The 23,193-nt window shown below is 36.3% G+C and overlaps 3 protein-coding genes across 5 annotated transcripts; 1 reads left to right on the forward strand and 2 right to left on the reverse strand.

The window, feature by feature from the left end:
* The first annotated feature begins 481 nt into the window (after nucleotides 1-481).
* On the forward strand, nucleotides 482-4,593 carry LOC107397949 (adenylyl cyclase 78C). Its single transcript, XM_015980094.2, has 12 exons — nucleotides 482-699; nucleotides 750-924; nucleotides 970-1,568; nucleotides 1,615-1,901; nucleotides 1,944-2,172; nucleotides 2,223-2,438; nucleotides 2,488-2,585; nucleotides 2,632-3,048; nucleotides 3,096-3,327; nucleotides 3,375-3,495; nucleotides 3,540-3,922; nucleotides 3,966-4,593. The coding sequence occupies exons 1-12, from the start codon at nucleotides 550-552 to the stop codon at nucleotides 4,176-4,178; spliced, it is 3,120 nt and encodes a 1,039-aa protein (XP_015835580.1). The 5' UTR covers nucleotides 482-549; the 3' UTR covers nucleotides 4,179-4,593.
* byn (brachyenteron) lies at nucleotides 4,166-9,299 on the reverse strand. Of its 3 annotated transcripts, none has more exons than XM_015979710.2 (7): nucleotides 8,943-9,299; nucleotides 6,853-7,024; nucleotides 5,601-6,286; nucleotides 4,835-5,551; nucleotides 4,639-4,790; nucleotides 4,467-4,589; nucleotides 4,166-4,418 (listed from the first exon to the last, which is right to left on the reverse strand). In XM_015979710.2, the coding sequence occupies exons 1-4, from the start codon at nucleotides 8,953-8,955 to the stop codon at nucleotides 5,076-5,078; spliced, it is 1,347 nt and encodes a 448-aa protein (XP_015835196.1). In that variant the 5' UTR covers nucleotides 8,956-9,299; the 3' UTR covers nucleotides 4,166-4,418; nucleotides 4,467-4,589; nucleotides 4,639-4,790; nucleotides 4,835-5,075.
* Nucleotides 9,300-16,159: 6,860 nt separating this feature from the next.
* Nucleotides 16,160-21,980, reverse strand: Polr3B (RNA polymerase III subunit B). The gene is made up of 10 exons (XM_961456.4): nucleotides 21,787-21,980; nucleotides 21,578-21,732; nucleotides 21,353-21,529; nucleotides 20,996-21,284; nucleotides 20,625-20,947; nucleotides 20,237-20,480; nucleotides 19,986-20,186; nucleotides 16,630-18,224; nucleotides 16,468-16,581; nucleotides 16,160-16,414 (listed from the first exon to the last, which is right to left on the reverse strand). Exons 1-10 carry the CDS (start codon nucleotides 21,835-21,837, stop codon nucleotides 16,195-16,197), a joined length of 3,369 nt encoding a protein of 1,122 aa, XP_966549.1. The 5' UTR covers nucleotides 21,838-21,980; the 3' UTR covers nucleotides 16,160-16,194.
* Nucleotides 21,981-23,193: the final 1,213 nt, after the last annotated feature.

Below are 23,193 nucleotides of genomic sequence, written 5' to 3' on the forward strand. Positions count from 1 at the left end.
ACCGTTAAATGCGAGTTAACCCTGAGCTCTATATAAAATTGATTTGTCCGATATTTTTTAACGAGATAACAAGATGAAAGTTAAGTCCTGAAACTGATGACGAGGGGCTTTTACCGCTGTGGATATTTATGGAATTAATTGCAAAATTTGGTGATTTCATTAATACCAATTATGTTATTCTATATATACTATTCGATCAATAGTGCGCGTTATCACTAAAAATAATATAATTTGGAATTCTCTAATTAAAGAAACTGGACCAGAAAATTAAAAATAACTTTCTCTCAGGCCGTTTATAATTTTATACCACACAAAAAATATTTTTTCTTAAAATTTAAATCGAGATTGCTTTAATAATACTCACCATTCGCAACCACACGCCCCCACACTGATCAACAAACATCATAACTTTACAAAATAGCAGAATCCCGACCATATGTGGGTTTTTCAGGATTTAGATAATATTTTCAATTTTGTTTGTCATTGTAAAAACAGGAATAGTTCGAGAAATGCGGTGAGTGGCAACGAGTTGTTACAGATTTTCGAATAATGAAAAGTCGGGTTTATAAAGGCATCCGATTGCATCGATGGACCAACAAATTTTACTGCAAGTATTTAGAATCGCTCTATTTAGACTATTCTCACCAACAACGTCGTGAGACTTTAATTCTGATCATTTTGACGGATTGCTTTCTCTCAGTACGTATTCTTTTGATTCGGTATCAAGAAATCTTAAATTTTTATTATAGATCCCATTTATTGTGTACTATTTAACCCAATTACCACGCTACACGACACAACTAACCGTCAACAGTTGCTGCCTATTTTTCAATTTTATCCTATTCTTAATATGTTGGAAGTGCTTACCTAAGAACCACCTGAACTGGGCCGCTTTGTGTTCGTGGGTGGTTTTGATGACTCACAGTTAGTTTACACATTTGTGCCACCAAATTACTAAATAAAATCAAGGTGTTGTAGATAACTTTGATAAAAAAGATCAAGAAAGGCTTTGGTACTACGTCTGGTACAGTATTACCACAATTTTCGTACCATACACCTTATTCCCTCTTTCACTTTTGTGGGCCCTTGTACTTGGCAGTACTTCATTTATGGTTCACATCATTTTAATAGTTTTATACAAACTAGAGAATAATTTTGATTTGAAAGAAACTGCTTGCGATGGCGTTTTCTTTTTCACGGTTAATTTCGCCGGAGCTTATATCAAAATTTTGACGGACGGAAGTCAGAGGAGATCCTTTGTTCAAACGTTACGTTTCCTGGAAAATCGGTTCAAAGCCCAACAAGAAAACGAAAAACAAGTCCAATTAATTTTCTCGATCCTTCCCGACTTCGTGGCCAAAGAAATGTTCGCAGATATCGAGAACGAAGAACGGAGAGGCTCGGTACAACCGCAACAGTTCCACAAAATATACATCCACAAGTACAACAATGTGAGCATCCTTTTTGCCGACATTAAAGGCTTCACAGCCTTGGCCAGTAAATGCACGGCCCAGGAACTAGTGAGGAACCTCAACGACTTGTTCGCCCGGTTCGACAAATTAGCGACGGTACAAACCGCCCCTTTTAGCTCCTTTCATTCGCCCAATTTTCCAGAAACATGACTGTTTGCGAATCAAACTTTTGGGTGACTGTTACTACTGCGTGTCAGGTTTGCCGAACGCACGCGAGGACCATGCAGACTGTGCCGTCGAAATGGGCCTGAACATGATCAAAGCAATCAAGGACACGAAAACGAAAACTCAAGTCGATATCGATATGAGAATAGGAATCCATTCCGGATCAGTACTTTGTGGCGTTTTGGGTTTGAGGAAGTGGCAGTTCGATATTTGGTCCCATGATGTCAAAATTGCCAATCGGATGGAAGCAACTGGCATTGCAGGGTAGGTGTGAAGATTTTCTTGAGTTTTTACAAAAATTTTCAGGCGAGTGCACATTTCCGACGCCACGCTTCGCGCCTTGACCAAGGAATTCAGAGTCGAGGCGGCACACGGCAGGGAAAAGGACTCGCTTTTACGCAAAAATGACATTCAAACGTACTTTATTTTGGAGGACCCCGTTTACGAGAACGTGGAGTTGCCCAAAATGGCCACGCCGCCGCCGAAAAGGCAGTCGGTTAACGTGGACTGGATCCCGGAAATTCCCTTCAAAAATGTAAGGACAACTCACGAATTTTCAAAAAACATCTTTGCCGCGTTTTGTAGCTACAAAGGGCCTTAAGTGAGGATAACAGCGCCGAAAGTCTGACCTGCATTTCGAAAACTAAAGGAAAATACGATGTTTCCAGGAGAGAATCCGAAATTGAAGCACCGCATTGTAATGATACCATTACGAACATGATTGAAACGAATTTAGAGCAGCAGTGGACGTTCCTTAATAAATTAACGTTAAAATTTGTGGACGAGGAATTGGAACAACAAGTTGGGTTTTTAAAATTACTTTTGCACGACGTTTTTATCACTTTTTTAGTATACCGAAATTAAAAATGACATGTACCGATCGAACATCGTTTGCTGTTTTATAATGTGGATTTTTGCCTTGATTTGCCAACTTATAGTCTTCGATCCGTATGAAATGACTAATCTGGTTTTGATTTATTACTTGTGATTTTAGGACCCAACCAACTTTGGCCACTCTTTTCATATCAGTGAGTGTTTTTTTGGCCCTAGTGACGCTTCTTGTAGCGGGAGACCAATACAAACATTTTCCAAAAATTGTGAAAAAATTTAATAAATCTCTAAGTTCCAACAGAAGGCGTCGAACTGCGGTTCTGGCAAGCGTGGTCATAATTATGTCGATGTCTGGTGTTTCAACTTTGATAATAGAGTCGAAATTAAAAAATGACGCCAACAGTAACATACACCCTGAAAAGGTGATTTTTTCCTGGATTATTTACCTCTTTGCACTGGCCACGGCTATAAGAATCAACTACAGAATAAAAATATTGTTAGCATTTCTTTTGGTGTCTGTGTATGTCATTTTGGCAAACATTGAGCCCTACAGGCAACATTTCTTTCCTGAAATTGAAAAGTAAGCCAATTTGGAGTAAACAATTCAAAAACTGAAACGCCTTTTAGCTCTTTGCTCCCAATTCAGTTTCCAGTTCTCTTGGTGGCATTTTTCCTCCTAATATTTTACCACGCAAGATTGATTGAAGTCACTTCACGTTTGTATTTTTTGTGGAAACACAAAGCCCAAATCGAGCTCGATGGAATGCGCGCAGCCCGCCAGACCAACATGCAGTTATTAACAAATGTTCTTCCAGAACATGTCGCCAAGCATTTTCTGAGCCGCGAATACAGAAACGAAGTATTTTTACGAACGTTCAGCAAAACAATCCTCACTTACTATTTCAGGAACTCTATTCGCAAGCGCGTGACGGGATCGGTGTTCTCTTCGCCACCATTCCGAATTTTTCGAAATTTTATTCCGAGGCTAAAGGCTTGGAATGTTTGAGACTGCTCAATGAGATAATCGGTACGATTTTTTATTTTTTTTGGTTTAATCATTTAATTTTGTAGCAACTTTCGACGAAGTCCTGGACGACGAACGTTTTAGTTCCATAGAGAAGATCAAAACCGTAAGTGCTACCGCCACGTATATGGCCGTCTCGGGCCTCAACCCCTCTATAAAACACGACCCCCTTATCGGAGACACCCCTGAGCACTTGGGGGCCCTCATCGACTTTGCGATAACCCTGCGGCAACGACTCGAAGAAATCAACCGCGATTCCTTCAATCGGTTCAATCTGAGAGTGGGAATTTCTTACGGTGACCTTGTTTGTGGCGTCATCGGTGCCAAAAAGCCCATTTTCGATGTGTGGGGTAACACCGTAAATGAGGCTTCCAGGATGGACAGCACCGGGCTCATGGGTGAAATACAAGTGCCGAAAAACACAGCCCAGGTTAGTTTTCCTGGTTTTATATATTTTTGTAATTGTTGTTTAGTTGCTAGTGCATCAAGGGTACGAACTGAAGAAACGCGGACTGGTCCGAGTCAAAGGAAAAGGATTGATGGAGACGTTTTTCGTGCTAGGGAAGAAACTGAAGAAAGTGCGAAGTTGCCAGCGCAATTTCAGCAATGCAATCAGTCTCGAAGCCATGGTTTACGCGATTGCGAAAAACAGGAGGCGATTTATAAGTCACAGTTACAAGTTCTAAGTATTTATTCAGAAAAAACCTCCAAGTATTCCAAACGACTGAATCTTTTTACATCAGCATCACTCCGGATTTTCGTCTCTGGGAGCTTCCTCACGCGCACGATGTGCTTTTTCTCCACGCCAAGCTCTTTGGCACACAACTCCAAAACCCCGTCAATCGTCAGTTGGTTTTCGTCGAGTTCTGTTTCGATGAAGTCTTCATCTGGGTTTTGAAAGAGTCGCATTCGTATAACGTACGGTCCTATTAAATGTCGCTCTGAAGTACTTAATTTTGGTAAAGTAAACATACTTTTAATTACACTTTTCCGGAGACACACCGCTACTTTTGGAGTAAGCCGTTCAAAACCTCTCAAAATCAAAGCTTCAAAGTAAACCCCAGTCACCGTAATCACCAAAACTAGCACGAAGTAACCTAATTTAATCAAGTTTAGTTTAGTTTTATTTAATTTTAATAATTGTACCGAAATAAAACAACTCCTCATTTGGTTTTTCAATACCAGTTCGTACAAGAATAGACAACGCTATCACCCACAGAAGAATAATAAAAATGCAAAACAAAAGATCGAATATTACTCCAGCTTTTCTTTTCGTTCTCTTATTCATTTCGGGAGCCCTACCTCACAATTAGCACAGTTTTGACAAATTTTGTGTACTCACCGTCCAGCGTCATCAATGGTCATCACATGGTCCAAACTCACCACTTCTGGCATTTCCTTGCCAGTGGGGGCCCGAAAATTGCCCATTTGGAACAAAAATCGCTTGATACCTTCCATTCACAAACGCACAAACTTTTTTGTTTGTTATTTTTGTAAACACAACAGTTACGCAGCAACCAGATTCGGCGCTAAATTTAAACAAACCGGATGGTTTTCACTCCTTTATTTACAATTTTACAAGTTTATAAATGATTTTGAGCGACCCATTCGTGTCGCGGTGTGCTCGAGCTGGATTCGGGCGACTCCGGCTGGTTTTGGCCACTCCCTCCGTCGTCGATAACTCCGCCCACTTCGTTCTGGTGGTAGCCAACAGGCGTGGCTCGCTCTGACCCAATTTGGGGGTAGGGGCTTTCCGGGTTGACCACCGAGATGTACTCGGGATTTTGGTAGTGTGTGCATGAAACGTCCTGGTTGTAATAACTGGGATATGTTAGGTTGGTTAGGTTTGTGACGGGTTGGTAGATTTGGTTGGGGGATTGGCTTGGAGTGGGTTGGGCGGAGATTTGATACGGTGGTGGGGGGCTTGAAGTGAGGGACCAGCAGTTGATCGTGGGGCTCATTACGGTGGTGGGGGTCTGGACCGTGGACCAGGTGGAGTAGGTGGGGCCTGGTGCACTGTAAGGCGTGGCTTGCTGGATGTGATCCGGAGGGTTGTACACTGAAATGAACCAATCAAGTTTGGTTTGTGTTGAGTGGGCGTAGTTTACCGTGTGGTGGGGGTGAGAGGGACGCCGACTTGGGGCGTTGCATGGGATAAGGCGATGCTCGATTGTTTTTCAATGTGGTCCTTGTGCATGTTGATAGTTGTACGGTTGCGGTCACGGCCGGGTAGATGGGTTGATGGGGCAAGAACCATGACCCATATTGTGAGTACTGGGTTTGTTGTTGGGTGAAGGTGGGCGAGTACTCCCGCTGGTATATACTATCCGGGCGTTCCTTCGCATCAAGGAAGGCTTTGGCGAACGGATTGTACTTAATTTTTAACGCGGTCACTTCTTCGTTCTGGTAAGCGGTAACGGCAATGAATTGTGTTTCCGGAAACGGAAACGATATGACTCTTCGGGGTTCAGTGCCTACTCGGACCAGGTGAACAGTGGGTTTGTATTTGTGGAGGGAGTTGAGCATAATTTGACCGTTTCCGTTCGATTTGTTCGTAAGTTTGACTTTTGCGAACGAGATGGATTCTTTCATCCAGTGGGCACCGAAGTTTGGAGACTCGGGATGGATGTAGATGGGGTTTGAAGGGGGAACTTCTGCTTTGCCTCCAGGAACCCATTCCCCGTTTACGTATTTCCAGCGGTGAGGGTCGATCTGGACGAACTCCAGGAGGACGGTGTACATGGCCTTGGGGTCGAGGCCTGCGGCGGTGACCTTCACCACGGGAAACATGCGCCTAGGGGAAGGTTTTCGTCAAAAATGTAAAAAATTAACTATGCATAGGCAGCCAGTTATACACTATTGTGATGAATTTAATCTATGTATATTTCTAATAAAAAGTTTTTTTAATAGAAAAACATTGATATTTTTGATTTTTTGTGAACATTACGTATTTAAATTTATTGGCTAGACATAGTTTGGTAAAAATATGTTTCTTGATTGGTTTCAAGTGAACTTTTGCCGTGGTTAGCGGCGAGTTTCATTCCGCAAAACAATTTCAACTGTTATTCAAATATTTGCGTTAACGGCAATAGAAATAAAGCTTCATTAGAATCGTCTCCGCTTCCTACACGAAATTAATCCTCTTCGCAAAACTAAACCACTCTGCAAACTCTATTAAAAAGTTATATAATTTTTTGAGCAATCAAATTAGTGTTGCGCGCTTTAAGGCCGAGTGTTGGTAATAATTAACACAACATTATTAGATTTCAGGTTGTTATTTGCTTGTTAATGATTCAACAATAACACAAGTAGTCGTTTGTAAAAAACGTATTTGCTACTTCCGCCAAAGAAGGTACTCACCGGCCGTTCTTCGTGACGATCATTTCGTTCGTCAAACACTCAAATCGCAGCCAAAGGTCTCGATCATCAAGAGTGACGATCAAATCGCGTTCAGTTGGATCCCCCTTGCTTTTTCCACCGGACGTGATTTCGGATTCGACGGCGGAGAGGATGTGCTGTGCCATTGCGAAGTCTAAACTGAAACGAATTTTTTTTTGTTTGAGATTTCGCCAGAGGTCATGTTTGCTCATTATTTATAAATTCATATAGAAAGCTCGCGATCAAATATTGAAAGGTGCAGATGATCGGCCAAAAAGGCATAAAATTTGGTGTTTGTTCAAGCGGTGACGTTGGACAAATATCGTTAAGTTGAGATTTCTTCTGCATTTGTAATGGAGTCCACTAATGTGCAATGTACATATTACGATGCGTGACTCTTACAAGTCGCTATATTGGGATGCTACCGTACCTGGCACTTTACATATTAGACGATATTTGTTCGGAGGACTCACTGATCAATTTTTAATTGTTTATCTGAGACGTCATGAGGCCAACAAATCGTGCCAATTTGGAGTTTTCCAAACAGTAAATGTGCTAAAACGCTGCGAGTAAATAGAGGAAAGATTCTCAAAATCAATTTGTATCGACTTTATATTTCATTTGTATTAGCAAAGATAATCAAAAAGAAGAACATTTTTGTCGTTTTAACAATATTCTCGTAGATCCAGACAAAAAAACTTGATTTAAATACAAAAAAGACAAAAGATTTTTATAAGCAACGTTTAAAATTTCAGAAAGAAGCACTAAAAGCTAAAGAACGTAGCTCCAATAACTAACCTAAACGACTTTTGAAAAGTACAAAAAAGGATTTTTTTTTCAATAAACTACGATATAAGGGCAAAAATCGGTCAACTTTTAATATCTCCTTACGTTTGGTAATAAATATGTACTTACTTTTTGTTTTATCGAACAAAAAAATTAATTTCGTCGATTTAAGTAGGTATACCTACAGGTACATGATTTTCTTTCAAGCAAGTTATAATGATTTCAAACAATTATTATCTATCTTTATTATTATTGGTCTTCCATTACAAAGTATTAGCTTTTTTTTTTCTCTCAAATAGTATAATATAGTATAATATAATGGTAATAGCAAATTAAAAAAATCAAATTAAAAATTTATCACGAAAATGAATGTTCTTAAAAAGAAAATAATTATTTAATAATTTAAGAGGAAAACAACAGCATACCTAAGTACATAGCCCAAATTAAACGATCAATATTTATTTTTATAATCTATATCCAGACGTCTGGGTTCTACAACTTATTTTGTTTCTAGAGACACATGTTGATTTCTCTAACAATTTCAGTAAAATTTGTTTTTATTACTTTGATACATTATTGTATAGGTATTATAATAGTAGGTAATAGTAATTTGTAAAAAATCTTATTTGAAAAGAAGGATTTTGAACTTTGTTGTACCTTTTAGTTGAAAAAAATTGGCATCATTATTTTTTTAAAAGTCCCTAGGTATTTTTTCTTCCGACGCACACATGCAATTTGAACAAATTTGTTTCATAGCTCATTTAACAGCATTTTTTGAGCTATATTTTTTAAATTGTATTTTTCAGTATTAATTTCCTTTGTAATAATTGGTAGAATCTGGTGCGGTTTTTTTTTCTACGACACATTAGTTACAAAGGTTTTCAGCGACGGCAATCATCAGAAAACTATTACTATAATCAATATGTAGGTATACTAAAGTTCATAGTGCCCACTGTTTTAAAAAAAATTGGAAAAAAACTATTTGTTTTTTTACAATATATTTTGGAAAAATATGCATCTGCCCTCGAGTTATTCCAACAAAATGACCTAGAAACTCAAAGTGTCATTAAACATGAAGGACTCGCTTCAAAGAAAATGCTAGAGAAATCTTTCTATTTACACATTTCATTGAGATCAACAGTATCTTTTACGAAGTTAAAAGCTTGACAAATGGGAATTTTAATGATTTTCACTCAGTTCCTTCATAGAAAAAAAACTACATAAAACCTTGATGAGTTGGGTTCGGTTCGTCTCTTGCCGCAGCATTAAACTCGCTCACCACTTACCTGCGTTCCTCATGTATGGCGTTAAACTTGGCGTCGCACAATTAAATTTCACACCGATTTATTAAAAAAATTAACATAATTAATTGATACATTTAGTTATTTAAAATGTCAATCATACACTAGATGCTTATTTGATAAACACACAGCTCGGGATTTTGTAAATTAAACGTTTATTATATATTATTTGTCATTATTTCACACCAAATCGATAAGTACTTCTTACATTTTAGAGATCTTAACATATTATCGCCAACATCACTAAAACTTTCGGGCTGCTGCTGCCATCGATGGAAACCCATAGACCCCACCCACAGATTTCTATTGGTCACCTCTCAGTGGTATGGACAGCTACAGGTGGATCTTGACGTGCTGACTCATCCATCTTAAAGCAATTGATGCAAAAACGTGGCCAAAACTCGCCAAAAGAAAATAAAAATTACATTTTTTAGGCAATTACCTAATAGGTCAAACCAAATTCACGGTAAAAAATTCTTAAACAGATGCTCTTTAGCGTTAGGGAAATGTTATTTTTTGAGAAAAAATTAAATTTTTTGCGATCTCAAAACCCTATCTAACCTTATCTAGCTTTTAAGTTTAACAGAGCTAGGTTAAAAATAAATAAATAAATAAGGTAATTATTGATTGACGTCATTTTTTTTGTAGTTTTTTCTAAAGCAATGCTTGTACCAGTAAATTCAATATCTACATTTTTCATAAACACGTAAAACTTTTTGTGATTAAATATTGCAGCCTCTAACCGATAATTCACATTTTCTACTTTCATCATACTTCAGCAAAAATAAAAAAAATTACTGCTGCTTGAATACACAAGGCAGATCCAATACGCAACATACGCAATAAAATAATTATCAGGCAGTGTAAGTTATTACTAATTGCTGTAATTCAAAGTAATTACATAAATAGAAATTTTTGAATTGGACCTTGTTTTTCAAAAATTAAAAATTTTCTCATTTCTAAATATTTTGAAATAGTATTTAGACACTGGAAAAAGAAAACTTAAATCTTTACTTTAGTACTTTCAAATTTTAATTGTAATTTAAAGTTACATTTGGAGGACTTTGTGTTTACTCACTTTTTTTTTAAATAAAATGTCTCCAGTTTCCTAACGAATTATCGTTACATAAATTTCATCAGTTGGATAGTTGGTGATTGGTGTTTCTATAGAAATTAGTTCTACATCGATCTGTATTAACAATTCATACCTAGTACTTTATGTCCAAGTTATTTTAACTTTTTATTGAGCTTAAGAAATTCATTAGCCATAGTTTTTTTCATTTTTCAAACTTGATCTTTATGAATTTATTCTGTACTTACGAAAATATTACAAGATAAATTAAACTCTCCTTCATTTGGTAAAGACAAACTGAAGCATTCCATTTGGAAAGGGCAATAAACCTTCTCAATTTTTCAAATTTTAAAACCTCAAAGAAAAAATCTATGCTTTCTTATTCAAATATCAAAAAAACTAAATTAAAAACATTGATAAAGTTATCAATTTTTGAAAAGGGAGGTGTACCTGAATCCAAAAAATATTTAGAAAGTCAGCCATTTCAGGAATACTGAAACCTGACACCGAAATACATATTTTCAAAATAATTTTATTACCTAATGTTTTTTTTTTCAAAATACACGATTGGGTTTATTCTTAATGTATTTTGCGACAAAAAGTTTTTTGTTGTGGATTTAAAGTGGGAAACAATAATTTAAATAAATTTCAATTGAAGTAATTCATTGTTGATACGAGATAACTGTTGAATAATATGTGAAAAGAAAAGTTTCTGGTAGTCTAGAAAGTGGAAATTACTTTTTGATCTTCGTAATTTTCGCTGTAATAAGTGTTTTTTTTCTCACTTCGTTAAACATGACAAAGAATTTTTATTTCTTCTGTCTAATTTTGCTATTCATAGTCTTTATAATTAAAATCTGTTTGAATAAATTTCTTAGAGTTATTTGTACACTCTATATTGTATGTCCCATCCGTGATGTACAAAAAGTAGGCAAATTATTTAGAAGTCATTACACATTGTTCTTCGGCCTCATGGTTTTAAAAGTTTCAACAAGTTTCACATTTTGCTTCAAAAATAATTGTTGCAATTAGAGCCTTTAACACTGGCAGAATTTTGTAATGATATTGTTCAACATTAAAAATGTGAAGTCTTTTTTGTGTCTCGTCCGTCAATATTTTATATTTATTTTTCCTGCTCGTATTTCAAATTTTACAAATGTGGTTCTAAGCATAGGTTGCAAACAGTTTGACTAGTACTATATTCCTATAAAGAAAAATTCACATCTACTGATACTGTTCATAAAAACAGAAAATAAAATCTAAAAATTTGTGCAAAGTCTCCCTTCCATTAAAATAGAATGGAAATTATGTAAAAACGTTGTATATTAGTAGCACTGCTATATTAATTTTTAAAAATGCATTTTTCGTTCTTCTTAGATCTTGTTCTTTATTTTTTCATAAGGATTATCCGGAAGTTCGTGTTAGTGAAAATTTACTGTATAACAAAACCTGTTGTTTTTTGTTCTCAGAATCGAAAACAGCGAATTAAAAAATTAGAAAAAAAATCTAAAATTGTGAGGTTCACTTAAAAAAAATTGTTGGCTCGTCCCTGATTGCGAAGAAATTTTCATTTGTGATCGACAAAAATTCCTAGAATTTTGTAAATTGTCTTAGTTTTCGTGTGAACTCTGTAAAGTGTAGTCCGGGTCCGTCAGTAGTGCCAGTTACGTCTCTGTGGTGTGCCCAATCAATTATCACCTCTCTACGTCTAGCTGGGCATGCAATCGCCTTCTCTATTTTTAAAGTCTCGCTGTGTACATTTCACATTACACGTAAAAATTTGGTGAACCAAAAACCGGTTGTTCGGTGTTGGTTTAGTGATTTTTCGAGGCGGCCGCCGCCTGATATATCGAACGAAAGAAAAAAGTCGTCCCTTGAAAATTGCGTCGGCGTCGATGGTTTATTGCAGGCCAAATAGTTGTAAAAGAGCTGGACAGGTATCAGAAGCACTTGTTTTAATGTCTTTATTATCCCGGATTGTGGGACCAGCGGCCGCTTTGATCTTCCCGGATTATACGACGATCATTAAATGCGCCGTGTTTAATGAAGATATGAAGAAAACTGCGTTGCTCGATGGGCGAAAAAATTCTTTAGGGGTGGTCCGGTTATTGCCCAAATAAGGGACAGGTTGATTGTGCAAATACGAAGTGGAATTTTATTGACGGGGTAAAACCCTTTTTTTTCCGGTGTTTGAATATGAAATGATTGCAATTCCTTTGAGGGATGAGGGCGAACTTACCTGGAATTGGCCGGAAATGGTTTTACTCGAAACAAGGCAAAAAAAATTGAATTTGCGTTTTTCTGATTGATTTTGTAATACCTACCTTCCAGCTACTCTTTTGAAATTCACATTTAATTTACCTAATGTTTACACAAAAACTGTGTCATTATAATGTCCACGAAACGTAATTGTATTTTGCTTAGCCAAACCTCTGCTACCACCACATTCCATAAAAATATTTGTACTATTAATTCCCTTGACTGCAATTAAAAAAAGTTGTATTTGCGGAACCAATTAGTACTTTGAGCATAGTCGAAATTAAAATACCACTCTAAAGAAGCAAGAAAATACGTGAAATAGTTTCATTTGTGAATTTGTCGGCACCTACAATTTATATTTTGCATTCTGAACTTTAATTTTAAATAAATACCTATATCTAGTTCAAAATTTCAGATGCCTTTGTGCTAAGGCTTGTTTTATACAGTGCGCGCCAAAAAAAAAAACTGGTATTTATGGAAAAAACCTTGGATAAGTTTTTTGATTGTTTCTATTTTCCAGAATTTGGTTCCGTATGACCACTAAAATTAGGCACATAAAAAAAATTACTGAAAGTCTCAGAAGCACATCAAAATTACTTTTTGATCCTATATATGTCAATTGTGCAAATTCAAAAAGCACAAAAAAGTGCAAAATAATCGTAACAGTAACGGGCGCAAAATTCTTCAAAAATTTTAAGGCGTAAGCATAAGTAACTGCAAAAATCTTCAAAGAAATGTAACAACAATTAAAAGTCAAATGATTCTGTCGGTTTTCAACCCCTTTTTTTCTGAGCCAGGGCAATTGGATACCTACTAACTAAAACTAACTAAAAAAATACTAACTAAAACTCGTGAAAATTAAGCGTAAGTAGGTAGTTATTAAAATATTTGAAAAAAAGAGCAAAGTTGCTTAGATTACCCTTCGTATTATTAGGAAAATAATTACGTTTGTGAATGCAATATTGCATGTTCCACCTGGAACCTGAGGCAGGTATTCGATAATAACGCGTTCAACGGGCAGAAGTGCATTCAAAGTCCATAAAAGTCAAAATTTGTGTCAATTGAGATTTGCTACTGCCAATTTTTTCACTAAAATTTTAACTTAATTTAATTTAAACTAGCCATTTCCATTAAATTATTATTGAATGACTCCAAAAATTCAAAGTGATTGGTTTCTCACTTTATTTTAATGGTCGCCCTCAAATGGACCAATCATATCCGAAAATATAATTTTTCAATGAATTAGAAAATTTAATTTGATTGGCTTTAGCCGTAATTTTAATGGCGGACCTCAAACGGTCCAATCATGTCCAAAAAGGTATTTTTTCAATGAATCAAAAACTCTAAAGCGATTGGTTTTCGCCGTAATTTTAATGGCCGACCTCAAAGGGACCAATCAAAATGCTTACAAATTTTACAACAATCATTACGTGCCTTACGTTAATTCATAAAAAGGTGTGTCTGTCTTTGTTGCATGTCACATTCATAGTTTTTCTTTGAATTCAACCCCCCGCCTAGGTAATGTTGGGCGACCTGCTTGAGCAAAATACCAAAAATGGGATAATAAAAGCAAATAAATAAGGAATATTGAATTGAAACACTTTTATATTATTAGTCAAAAAAGTTCAAATGACGAATTCTCGAAATGATCAATGATGAAAATCAAAGCGCATGCGCGCGCAGTTTTTCAATTTGACATTATTGACATTTGTAAAAAATCCAACAAAAAAAAGACGAAAAGTCGATGAAAACTATGGTGAAAACGGTCCCAGAATATTTAAAAGTGCGAAAGGGGAACATAGAGTAAGTAAATGTAGTTTTTAAAACGGGGCTGGTGTTTTTTTCCAATACAGGTTCATGTCCACATTGGCGGCGTGCGCCCCGCCGCTATATTATCTCAATGCTGATTAAAACCATGTGGACAAAAAAGTTTAAGTGAATATTTCCGAAATGAATTAAAAAACGACTACTAAACTATGGTCTTTTAACTCAAAACTTAGTACCGTGGTGCTTCGCACGTTAACATGCGATTTTGCAGATTAATTTGGAAGATTTATTCGAGAATTTATTTTGTGTTAGTGGACGACAACGACTTCAAACCGTACGAGTTAATCTCTGAGCGTCCGGCCCGTTATTTTTCGGCTAATGCGCTCAAGCAAATAACCAAATATGGTATAAAATTTTTCAAATTATTTCAATTCTTTTTATTTGTGCTTAGATCCACCTTTTGAAAACAAAACCGTAAAACTAAATGCAGAGATCAAATTAACAGACGAAGTGATCTATTAATTTGATCATAGCATAAAACTACTGGTTAAATATTTAATGACTAATTTCTAATTACGTACTTAAAATCTCATTGGAAGAATTTGATGTTTTTTCGAAGTTGTTTTTTGTGTTTCGGTGGTTTTCAGTGTAAATTTAGAATGCCGAACACCACGCAACTATACTATAAAAACAATTGACGGCCTAAAGATGATTAAAAATAAAATCGAAACGTTGCCATAATATTGCATTTTATTTTATCTCAGTCCACAAATATCAAAGAACTTTTTTTATAAAGATTTGTTTTTAGAAGTAAAGGGTTACATATAAAATAATTATAACTTTTGCTTTTACGCTTGCGACTATTTTTTTCGGGACCAGCAGGTTTGACTGGTGCTATCCGCCTCTGTAATATAGTGTGTGACAGTATTTAAAGAATTAGTTTTTTTATAAAGATAATATTAATTACTTAGGTAATTAACTACATATTTTAGTGCACCTCTTATCAGTACCTATCTCAAATTTTAAATTTGGGAGGAGGTCCATGCCATGCTAATATTTGTTCTTTCGCCGTCCCACACTTATTCAGGCGAACAAAAGTCAATCTCACAATTGTCCTTTTTTAAATCCTATACTACCACATACTAATTATTAACTATCACTGTTAGATTAATACAAGACTCGTCGTAAAAAACTGTTTAACAATAAATTTCTCTTGACGTTACAACTGAGCATGTTTCTGCGTTAATCCCGCATTGTGGCAAATTTCAGCAATTTAAGGGCTTTTAACTTCTTATTACAAAGAAGTACAATTGCAAAAATGTTTATGCTTCTCAAACGAGGGAGCCAGTAAATTAATATGTGGCAATATTAAATAAATAATAAGAGATTATCTTGCAATGACACAGACTGGTCTCAAGAGAAAAAAAGTATTAGAGTAGCGAAGAGTAGCGTACGGAGTTTTAAAGAAAATTTAATCTTTTTTAATGGAGCTTCTTTTCTGCAAAAATTTGCGTTGAAGAATTTAACTTTCTGGAAAATAAACCATGGTTCTAAAAATATTAGGAATGTAATAAAACTGTGTTCTTAATACAGTTTTTCTCAACTGAACTAAATAGTGGTATTATTTTATGTGTATTTGTAATAAATAGAAGAGCATTAGCAGAAAGAAAAACAACTGTGGCGTCCAAATCATTAAATTGTTGAAATTTCTACATACGAGATTAAGGTGAAAAAACTTCTACTACTTTTTCACTGCTGCACTACTCTATAGATCATAAACAATTTTTTACGACGTGTTTTACACCTTTTGGACATTCCAAATATCATAGCTAATAACAAGTATTTAATGAATAATTGACTTTTATCTACCTCAACGAGTGATTTGCCCACTGTGTCCTGTATCCCAACAGCTTGGAACACCGTTTAGTTAACAAGTTGTGATATATGCCACCAGCAAACCATTAAAGCAGATCTCTGCTTTTGTATATCTATGGGAGGGGACTTAGGGACGTAACAAAATGTGTTAATAGATTGTTCATAAAAATAATAATAAATAAATAATAAATCCCACTATCAAAACTGCAGTTTAAAATAAAATAAACAGTTACTTTAAAAAATTATGTTTATTTCATAAATCAATTATTCACAATAATGATTCAGTGTAAGCCTTGCTGTGATATTCATCGCTTGCAATTCAGTCAAAAGCAATTTACAAGCATAAGGCATTGTAATACTTGAAACTTCTCTTGAACTTTTACAACTATTACACCATCCACAGTATCCCAGTCGGCCACAGAGATTACAAACGTCAACTTCACACTGGTCACTTGACACCATCAACCGTTCTATCAACATCATACTAAAAAAACAATATTAAAACACAACGGATCAATCAATAGATAAATCACCTACCTAGCCCCATATCCTATAAGACAATCACGTTCCATTTCACCGAGCCGTAGCCCCCCATCCCTACTCCGCCCTTCGGTTGGTTGTCTCGTTAACACAGCGCGAGGCCCACGCCCCCTAAACATTTATTCCATAATCAAAAAATTATCATGAACTTCAAATTACCTCGCGTGTATTTTATCCTGAACCATATGTTTCAATTTTTGGTAATAGACAGGCCCGGAGTAAATGTAGGCCTCAAGGGGCTCCCCTGTGATCCCCGAATAGAAGAAATCCTTCCCTTGGTAGTTAAACCCGTGCTTGGCCAATTCCTCACAAACGTCATTGACTTTGGAGCCGCCGAAAGCAGTCCCGTAGTGGAATTTTCCCTCAACTAGACCCGCTTTCCCGGCCAACAGCTCGATCAATTTCCCGACGGTCATCCGCGAGGGATATCCGTGAGGGTTCATGATAATATCCGGGCAAATCCCGTACTCATTGAACGGCATGTCTTCCTGCTCCACCACCAGGCCCACAACCCCCTTCTGTCCATGTCTCGAACTGAATTTGTCCCCGATTTCGGGGCGACGTGTTTGTCTCAACAAAATTTTGATTATTGTGGTGTCCTCTTCGTTCGTACTGACTAGCACTTTTTCGATATAACTCGGTTCGTTGTTGCGGTAGCAAATGGGCGTGTCTTTGTACTCGACTGAGGTCGTTTGGCTGCCGGGAACGGCCGAAACCGTCGGTACTGACTTATTGACTAGCACTTGCTTGTTATCGACTGACTCTCCAGGGGCCACTATTCCGTCCATGTCAAGAACGGCGTGCTTCCACATGGGGGCGTTGGTGGTGGTGTCAATCAAAGGGCCCTGAATGCGGTCAAAAGTCTGATTGGCGTAGCGTTTCATCACACACTTCGAGTTTTTGTACACAAGACAGCGGCCAAAGCCTCTATCAATCGAGGCCTTATTTATGATAAGAGCGTCCTCTATGTCGTAACCGCTGTAGCTCATCACAGCTATCGTGGCATTTTGACCGGCTGGGAGCTTATCAAAGTTGGTCAACTCGATCGATTTTGTTTTAACCATTGGGGCTTGTGGGTACACGAGACTATACAAGAGGGTGTCCATTCGGTTTTTTTGGTTATAACCGATCGTACCCATCGCTTGCTTGCCCATAGCACACTGATACGTGTTCCTGGGTGATTGGTTATGATGTGGGTAGGGCACCAACCCGGCACAAACCCCCAACAAAGTGAACGTAGCAATCTCCAAATGCGTCGTCAAATCAGTGATATCTTTCTCATAACAAGCGATAAAACTATCATTTTCCTCATTAACATCCAGGAACTCGATCAAACCGTCGTGCAAAAAATCCTCAAAGCTCCTAATACCCTTCTCGAGCTCAATGATGTGGTTTTGCGTGACCAGAGGGCGTCCGCGCTCGACTATGATGTACGGTCGGCACAAGCGCCCTCCGTCCGAACTAATGTAAATACAGCGATGCAAAAAGTTGGGGTAGATGGAAACGTAACCGGAAATGAGGCCTGAGCGTCGCAACATCCGGAATGTGTGGATCAGTTTCTTGTAGTTGCGAATCGTTCCGAGGATGTTACCGTTCAAGAAAACAAAAAACGTTTCAGGGGAGTGGATGGACATGCCTGAGGACATGTTAATGTCAACAACTCCAGCGTTGTTAGCCAATCGGATGAGGGGGTATTCGTCCACATCGGTGGTGATGTGGGTCATCAAGGCCAGGTTTTTCACCAATCCGCACGCCTGGAATTAACACTTGGCGGTTATGGAACATTTGAAGCCTTCTTTTTAATATCTGAATCCTAGATTATAAAAGTTTACATCTTGTTAAAAGATGGTTTTATACGCAGAATGAGCCGGTGAATTCAATGGAACAAAACGCATTGCTCTACGACTTTTCACTTTCCATTTTCACTTTTTTTCAATTTTCAACCGCCAATTACGGCGAAACTATTAGAGTTATCGAGAAACGGAAAAATCGAGGATAACCGGAATTTTTAGCAAAAAACTTTAAAAGTTTACATCTTGTTAAAAGATGGTTTTAGACGCAAAATGAGCCCCTGAATTCAATGGAACAAACCGCATTGCACTACGACTTTTAGTTTTCGAGTTATGAATTATTTTTTTTGTAAATAAAATTTTTCACTATAGATATTGCCTATCTTAATTTTTAGCAAAAAACTTTAAAAGTTTACATCTTGTTAAAAGGTGGTTTTATACGCAAAATGAACCGCTGAATTTAATGGAACAAACCGCATTGCTCTACGACTTTTAGTTTTCGAGTTATGAATTTTTTTGGTAAATAAAATTTTTCGCTATAGATATTACCTATCTTAATTTTTAGCAAAAAACTTTAAAACTTTACATCTTGTTAAAAGATGGTTTTATACGCAAAATCAGCCGCTGAATTCAATGGAACAAACCGCATTGCTCTACGACTTTTAGTTTTCGAGTTATGAATTATTTTTTTTTTTTTGTAAATAAAATTTTTCACCATAGATATTGCCTATCTTAATTTTTAGCAAAAAACTTTAAAAGTTTACATCTTGTTAAAAGATGGTTTTATACGCAAAATAAGCCGCTGAATTCAATGGAACAAACCGCATTGCTCTACGACTTTTAGTTTTCGAGTTATGAATTTTTTTTTGGTAAATAAAATTTTTGACTATAGATATTGCCTATCTTAATTTTTAGCAAAAAAGGCTTCCCACAGCAACGTGTTTTAAATTAAAATATTCCAACAAAAAAAGTTAAATTACACTCGCATAAGCTCGTTGCATAACGACAGCTCTAGAACTTTAAGCTTAAGCTTTTGCTCTCGTATTATTAATAACTATATTAACTACAGCATTGGCTTGCGTTCGATGTTTTAAACTCTGCTCAACAGAGCCTGACAAGGTAAAGAAGTCGTATTAACAAAAAAAAAGGAAATTTTATACAAATCATTCATACAGGATAACCCTGCTCAGCTCCCGTCTTCTGTAGCTTAATTATTAGTAAAGTTAGACTTCTATACAGGGTGAATCAATAGTGAGTTATTCTGAATTTCTATAAATATGCAACCAATAATACTTATTCCAGCTGACCAGATTGGTAATCGTTAAAAAATAGTCGTTTATTATACAAGTAAAGAAAAGCTGTTCATTATCTGTGAGTGATGGGTTTCTGAAAGGAATTACGAGCAGATAATGCCAACTTTTCTTTACGTGTATAATAGAACGTTTTTCCCTATAAGTACATCGAGAATTTTTTTTTTAATTTTTTCACCGATCGAATAAAAAAATCACCAAACAGCTACTTTATTCTATCAATTTTTGTTGTATGGTTTTAACTGAAGTGTTTGCATTTTGCGAGCAACGAGCACAATTTAAAAACGTGCGAACGCTATTGCTAGACAATCAATGATAAAAACAGAACTAAATGGCGTAAGACAAAAAAGAGTCAGAGAATTTAATTTGCTCCGTAATATTATGTATAAAAAAGCAAACAAAATTTACTATATACCTCTCCTTCGGGTGTATCGCTCGGACACAGCATTCCCCACTGACTCGGCTGCAGAGACCTGGGTCCTGAAACCTTCCTCGTTTTCTCAAACTGCGAATTAACTCTGGTCATCATCCCCAAAGCGGAAATGTAGCTCAACCGTGACAAAACCTGAGTCACACCCAAACGCTCCATTCGGAATCGCTTGATGGTCCAATTGCCCTGAAACCGACCAATCAGAAGCCGAATCGCGGCGATTTGTGATTGGCTACCGTCGAAATTGCGTAGACCAGACAATTGGTGATCAGATCCGAGCGCATATACTTGACAACGTCGAATTGAGTCGCTCGGATTTTTGGGATGGTTTTTTCAGCGATGGATTTTAGTTCCCAGTTAAAGCGTTTGAAAACGTCCTCGAACATAAGAGAAAGGAGAGAGCCGGCCAATTCGAGACGCTTGTTGCCGTAGTAGTCTTTGTCATCCATGAATTTCTTGTCCGACTGTGCCTCAATCACCCTTTTTTACAAAAAATTGTTAAATATTGTACCTTGAAATTGGCAACACTCAGACAATTGACAAGAGAATTTTATACTCAGGGTTGCCAAATTAAAATTTCAATTTTTTGTCACCCGGTGATTATGATCTGACTTTTTTATTTACCTTTTGACCATCACTCCCAAATAAATGGCCTTCATCCTGAAATTGTAGTTTTCCACAGGCACGTGGGCTAGAACAGTGGTCGCCAAAACGTCCCTCGCTTCATCAACTGGCGTTTTCATTTTGCTAGCAGACGTCACGTAACGTTTAGCTACTAATTTCGAACCTATGTGTTTAAGTGCCCCCAGCTGAGTGTAAATTTTTAAAGTGTGGCACTCCTCTAACGTTGGAGTGAGTTTAGAAATATCCTCAACTCCGATCAATTCGCAGATTTCTTTATCACTTGTCACATCCAAAGCTTTGAAGATGATTGAAACAGGGACTAACTGCAAAAATTTGTTGGGAATTTGACGATGAATGCACAAAATAATTACGTCAGTTAGGGAGTTATGTCCTAGGTAGTACTTGTTGGCCTTGCATACGACGTTGGTTCGCGACTTCTTCTCATGTGTGGAGCTGGTGACAGCGCATTGGACCCCAAATTTGGACTCTTCAACTATCATTCGATTTTTGGAGAGCTGTTCTTGGATTAAGATCACTTTTTCTTGGCCTTTGACGACGAAATAGCCGCCGGGGTCTAAAGGACATTCGTTCATTTTTGCCAATTCGTACTCGGATTTGTTGGTGAGGACGCAGTTGGAGGAACGGAGCATAATTGGCATTCTAAATTGTTATTTAAAAAAATTATTGGTGTTTTTACAATATTTTTTTTTATTTTTCTAATAAATTACCTGCCAATCATTAAACCAGCTTTGGATACCCGCTGAGTGCCTCTAGTGTACTCAATATCTACGGAAATGGGGGCTGAGTACGTCATGTCCCTCAGCCTACATTCATGAGGGGTTGTAGGTTTGCTAATGTTGAAGCCTTCGTCAACGTCCGGTCGTCCAACATAAACATTTGTATATCTACGAAATTAAGATAAAACCAAACTTATAAAGCGCCTTATAATTTACTTGACGTAGAATAAAGGATCGGCATCACAAACTAGTTTGTTGTTGGCTTCCACGATTTTCTTAATATCAACGTTGATGAAGTAATTGAACGAATCAATGTGTTGCTTTACTAATCCTTTGACTTTTAAAAAGGCGGGCACTAGTTTCCATTTTTCCTAAAAATGATTTTTGAATACCTTTTAGGTTTTGTAATTTGAAACTTGAATTACTTCGATTTCTTTGATTGGTTTTTTGAGAAGGGCGGGATCGTCAAAATCCATTTCAGCGCTTTTTGTTGCAACTTATTAATTAGTTTATCACTGTTACGCTTAATAACTATTTGTTTACATGTTGAAAATGTGAAGTTAAACATGTAGGTTATGTGGTGTAGAGAGTTGGGTGTACAGGCAACCAATTATACGGTTTTTCGAACTGAGTTTTTTTCGGTTGCATTAAAACACGATTGCAAAAACTATTAAAAATTTCAAAATTTTAATAGTATATTAACTTTAATATACTATAGTTTTATACTATATATACTAGTCTTATACTATATACTTATATAGTGTGTGTTTTAAAGACCAGATTTCACAAATACTTTACATAATTTTTTATGGGTACTTTGAAATTGTAAGTACTGATAAAAATCCAAATAATGTAATGTGAAATTAGTATACTTTTACATTGCCATGAAATTTATTGTCATTAATAAAAAATTAAAATTAATAAAAAAAATCATTTTTAGGTGATATGCTACTTAAGGGACGTCAGATTTAGAAAAGAAACTTTGCCACCGTGTTTTGTTACGAAAGAAGCCTCCGTTCGAAAAATCGTATGATTGGTTGCCTATAAAAACTTACTGAACAATCTAAAATAGCAAATAAAATACAGTGGAATCCGGCTGTAAGTTATAACATATTCAGAAAATGCATCAAAATCAGTTCATTATATACAAAGTTTTCTATAAGTGGTAAATTAAAAAAATGTTTTTTGTTGGTAAAATTTTAAGCCTTTTTTAATATCTGAATCCTAGACTATATTAGTATATGAGATCTCAAATTACTTACTTGCACTGAATCATGTATGGTACAAGAGCCTCTAAAGGTTCATATTTGATTTATTTGATTAAAATATACATTTGAAACAAATGATTGTCAGAAAACTAGGTTGTAAACATTATCCAAATAAATTACCCTGGTTTTAGTGTAATTATTATAGAACTCCGTTGGATATTACGATACGCAAATCGCGTATCGTAATGAAAGTGACCTCAGTACGAAACCGAAATAGAAAAACACTATTTTAAAACACGTTTCCCATAGCAGCGTGTTTTCACTATTTTAAAAGACGCTTCCCATAGTAACGTGTTTTAAATTAATGTTTTCACTATTTTAAAACTCGCTTCTCATAGCAACGTGTTTTAAAGTAAAATGTTCCAACAAAAAAAACTTAATAATACTTATGCGAAAACGCTTAAAGTTCCGGGTTCTCGCATACGCTCGTTGCATAACGACAGCCCTCGAACTTTAAGCTTGTGTTTTCGCACTCGTATTATTAATAACTATTTTTAGCAGTTATTTTTACTTTACATATCAAAAGACGAAATAAGTATATCTATTGTAAAAAAACATGAATTC

The sequence above is a fragment of the Tribolium castaneum genome, chromosome 5 (genome assembly GCF_031307605.1).
Source record: "Tribolium castaneum strain GA2 chromosome 5, icTriCast1.1, whole genome shotgun sequence".
NCBI classification, from domain to species: domain Eukaryota; kingdom Metazoa; phylum Arthropoda; class Insecta; order Coleoptera; family Tenebrionidae; genus Tribolium; species Tribolium castaneum.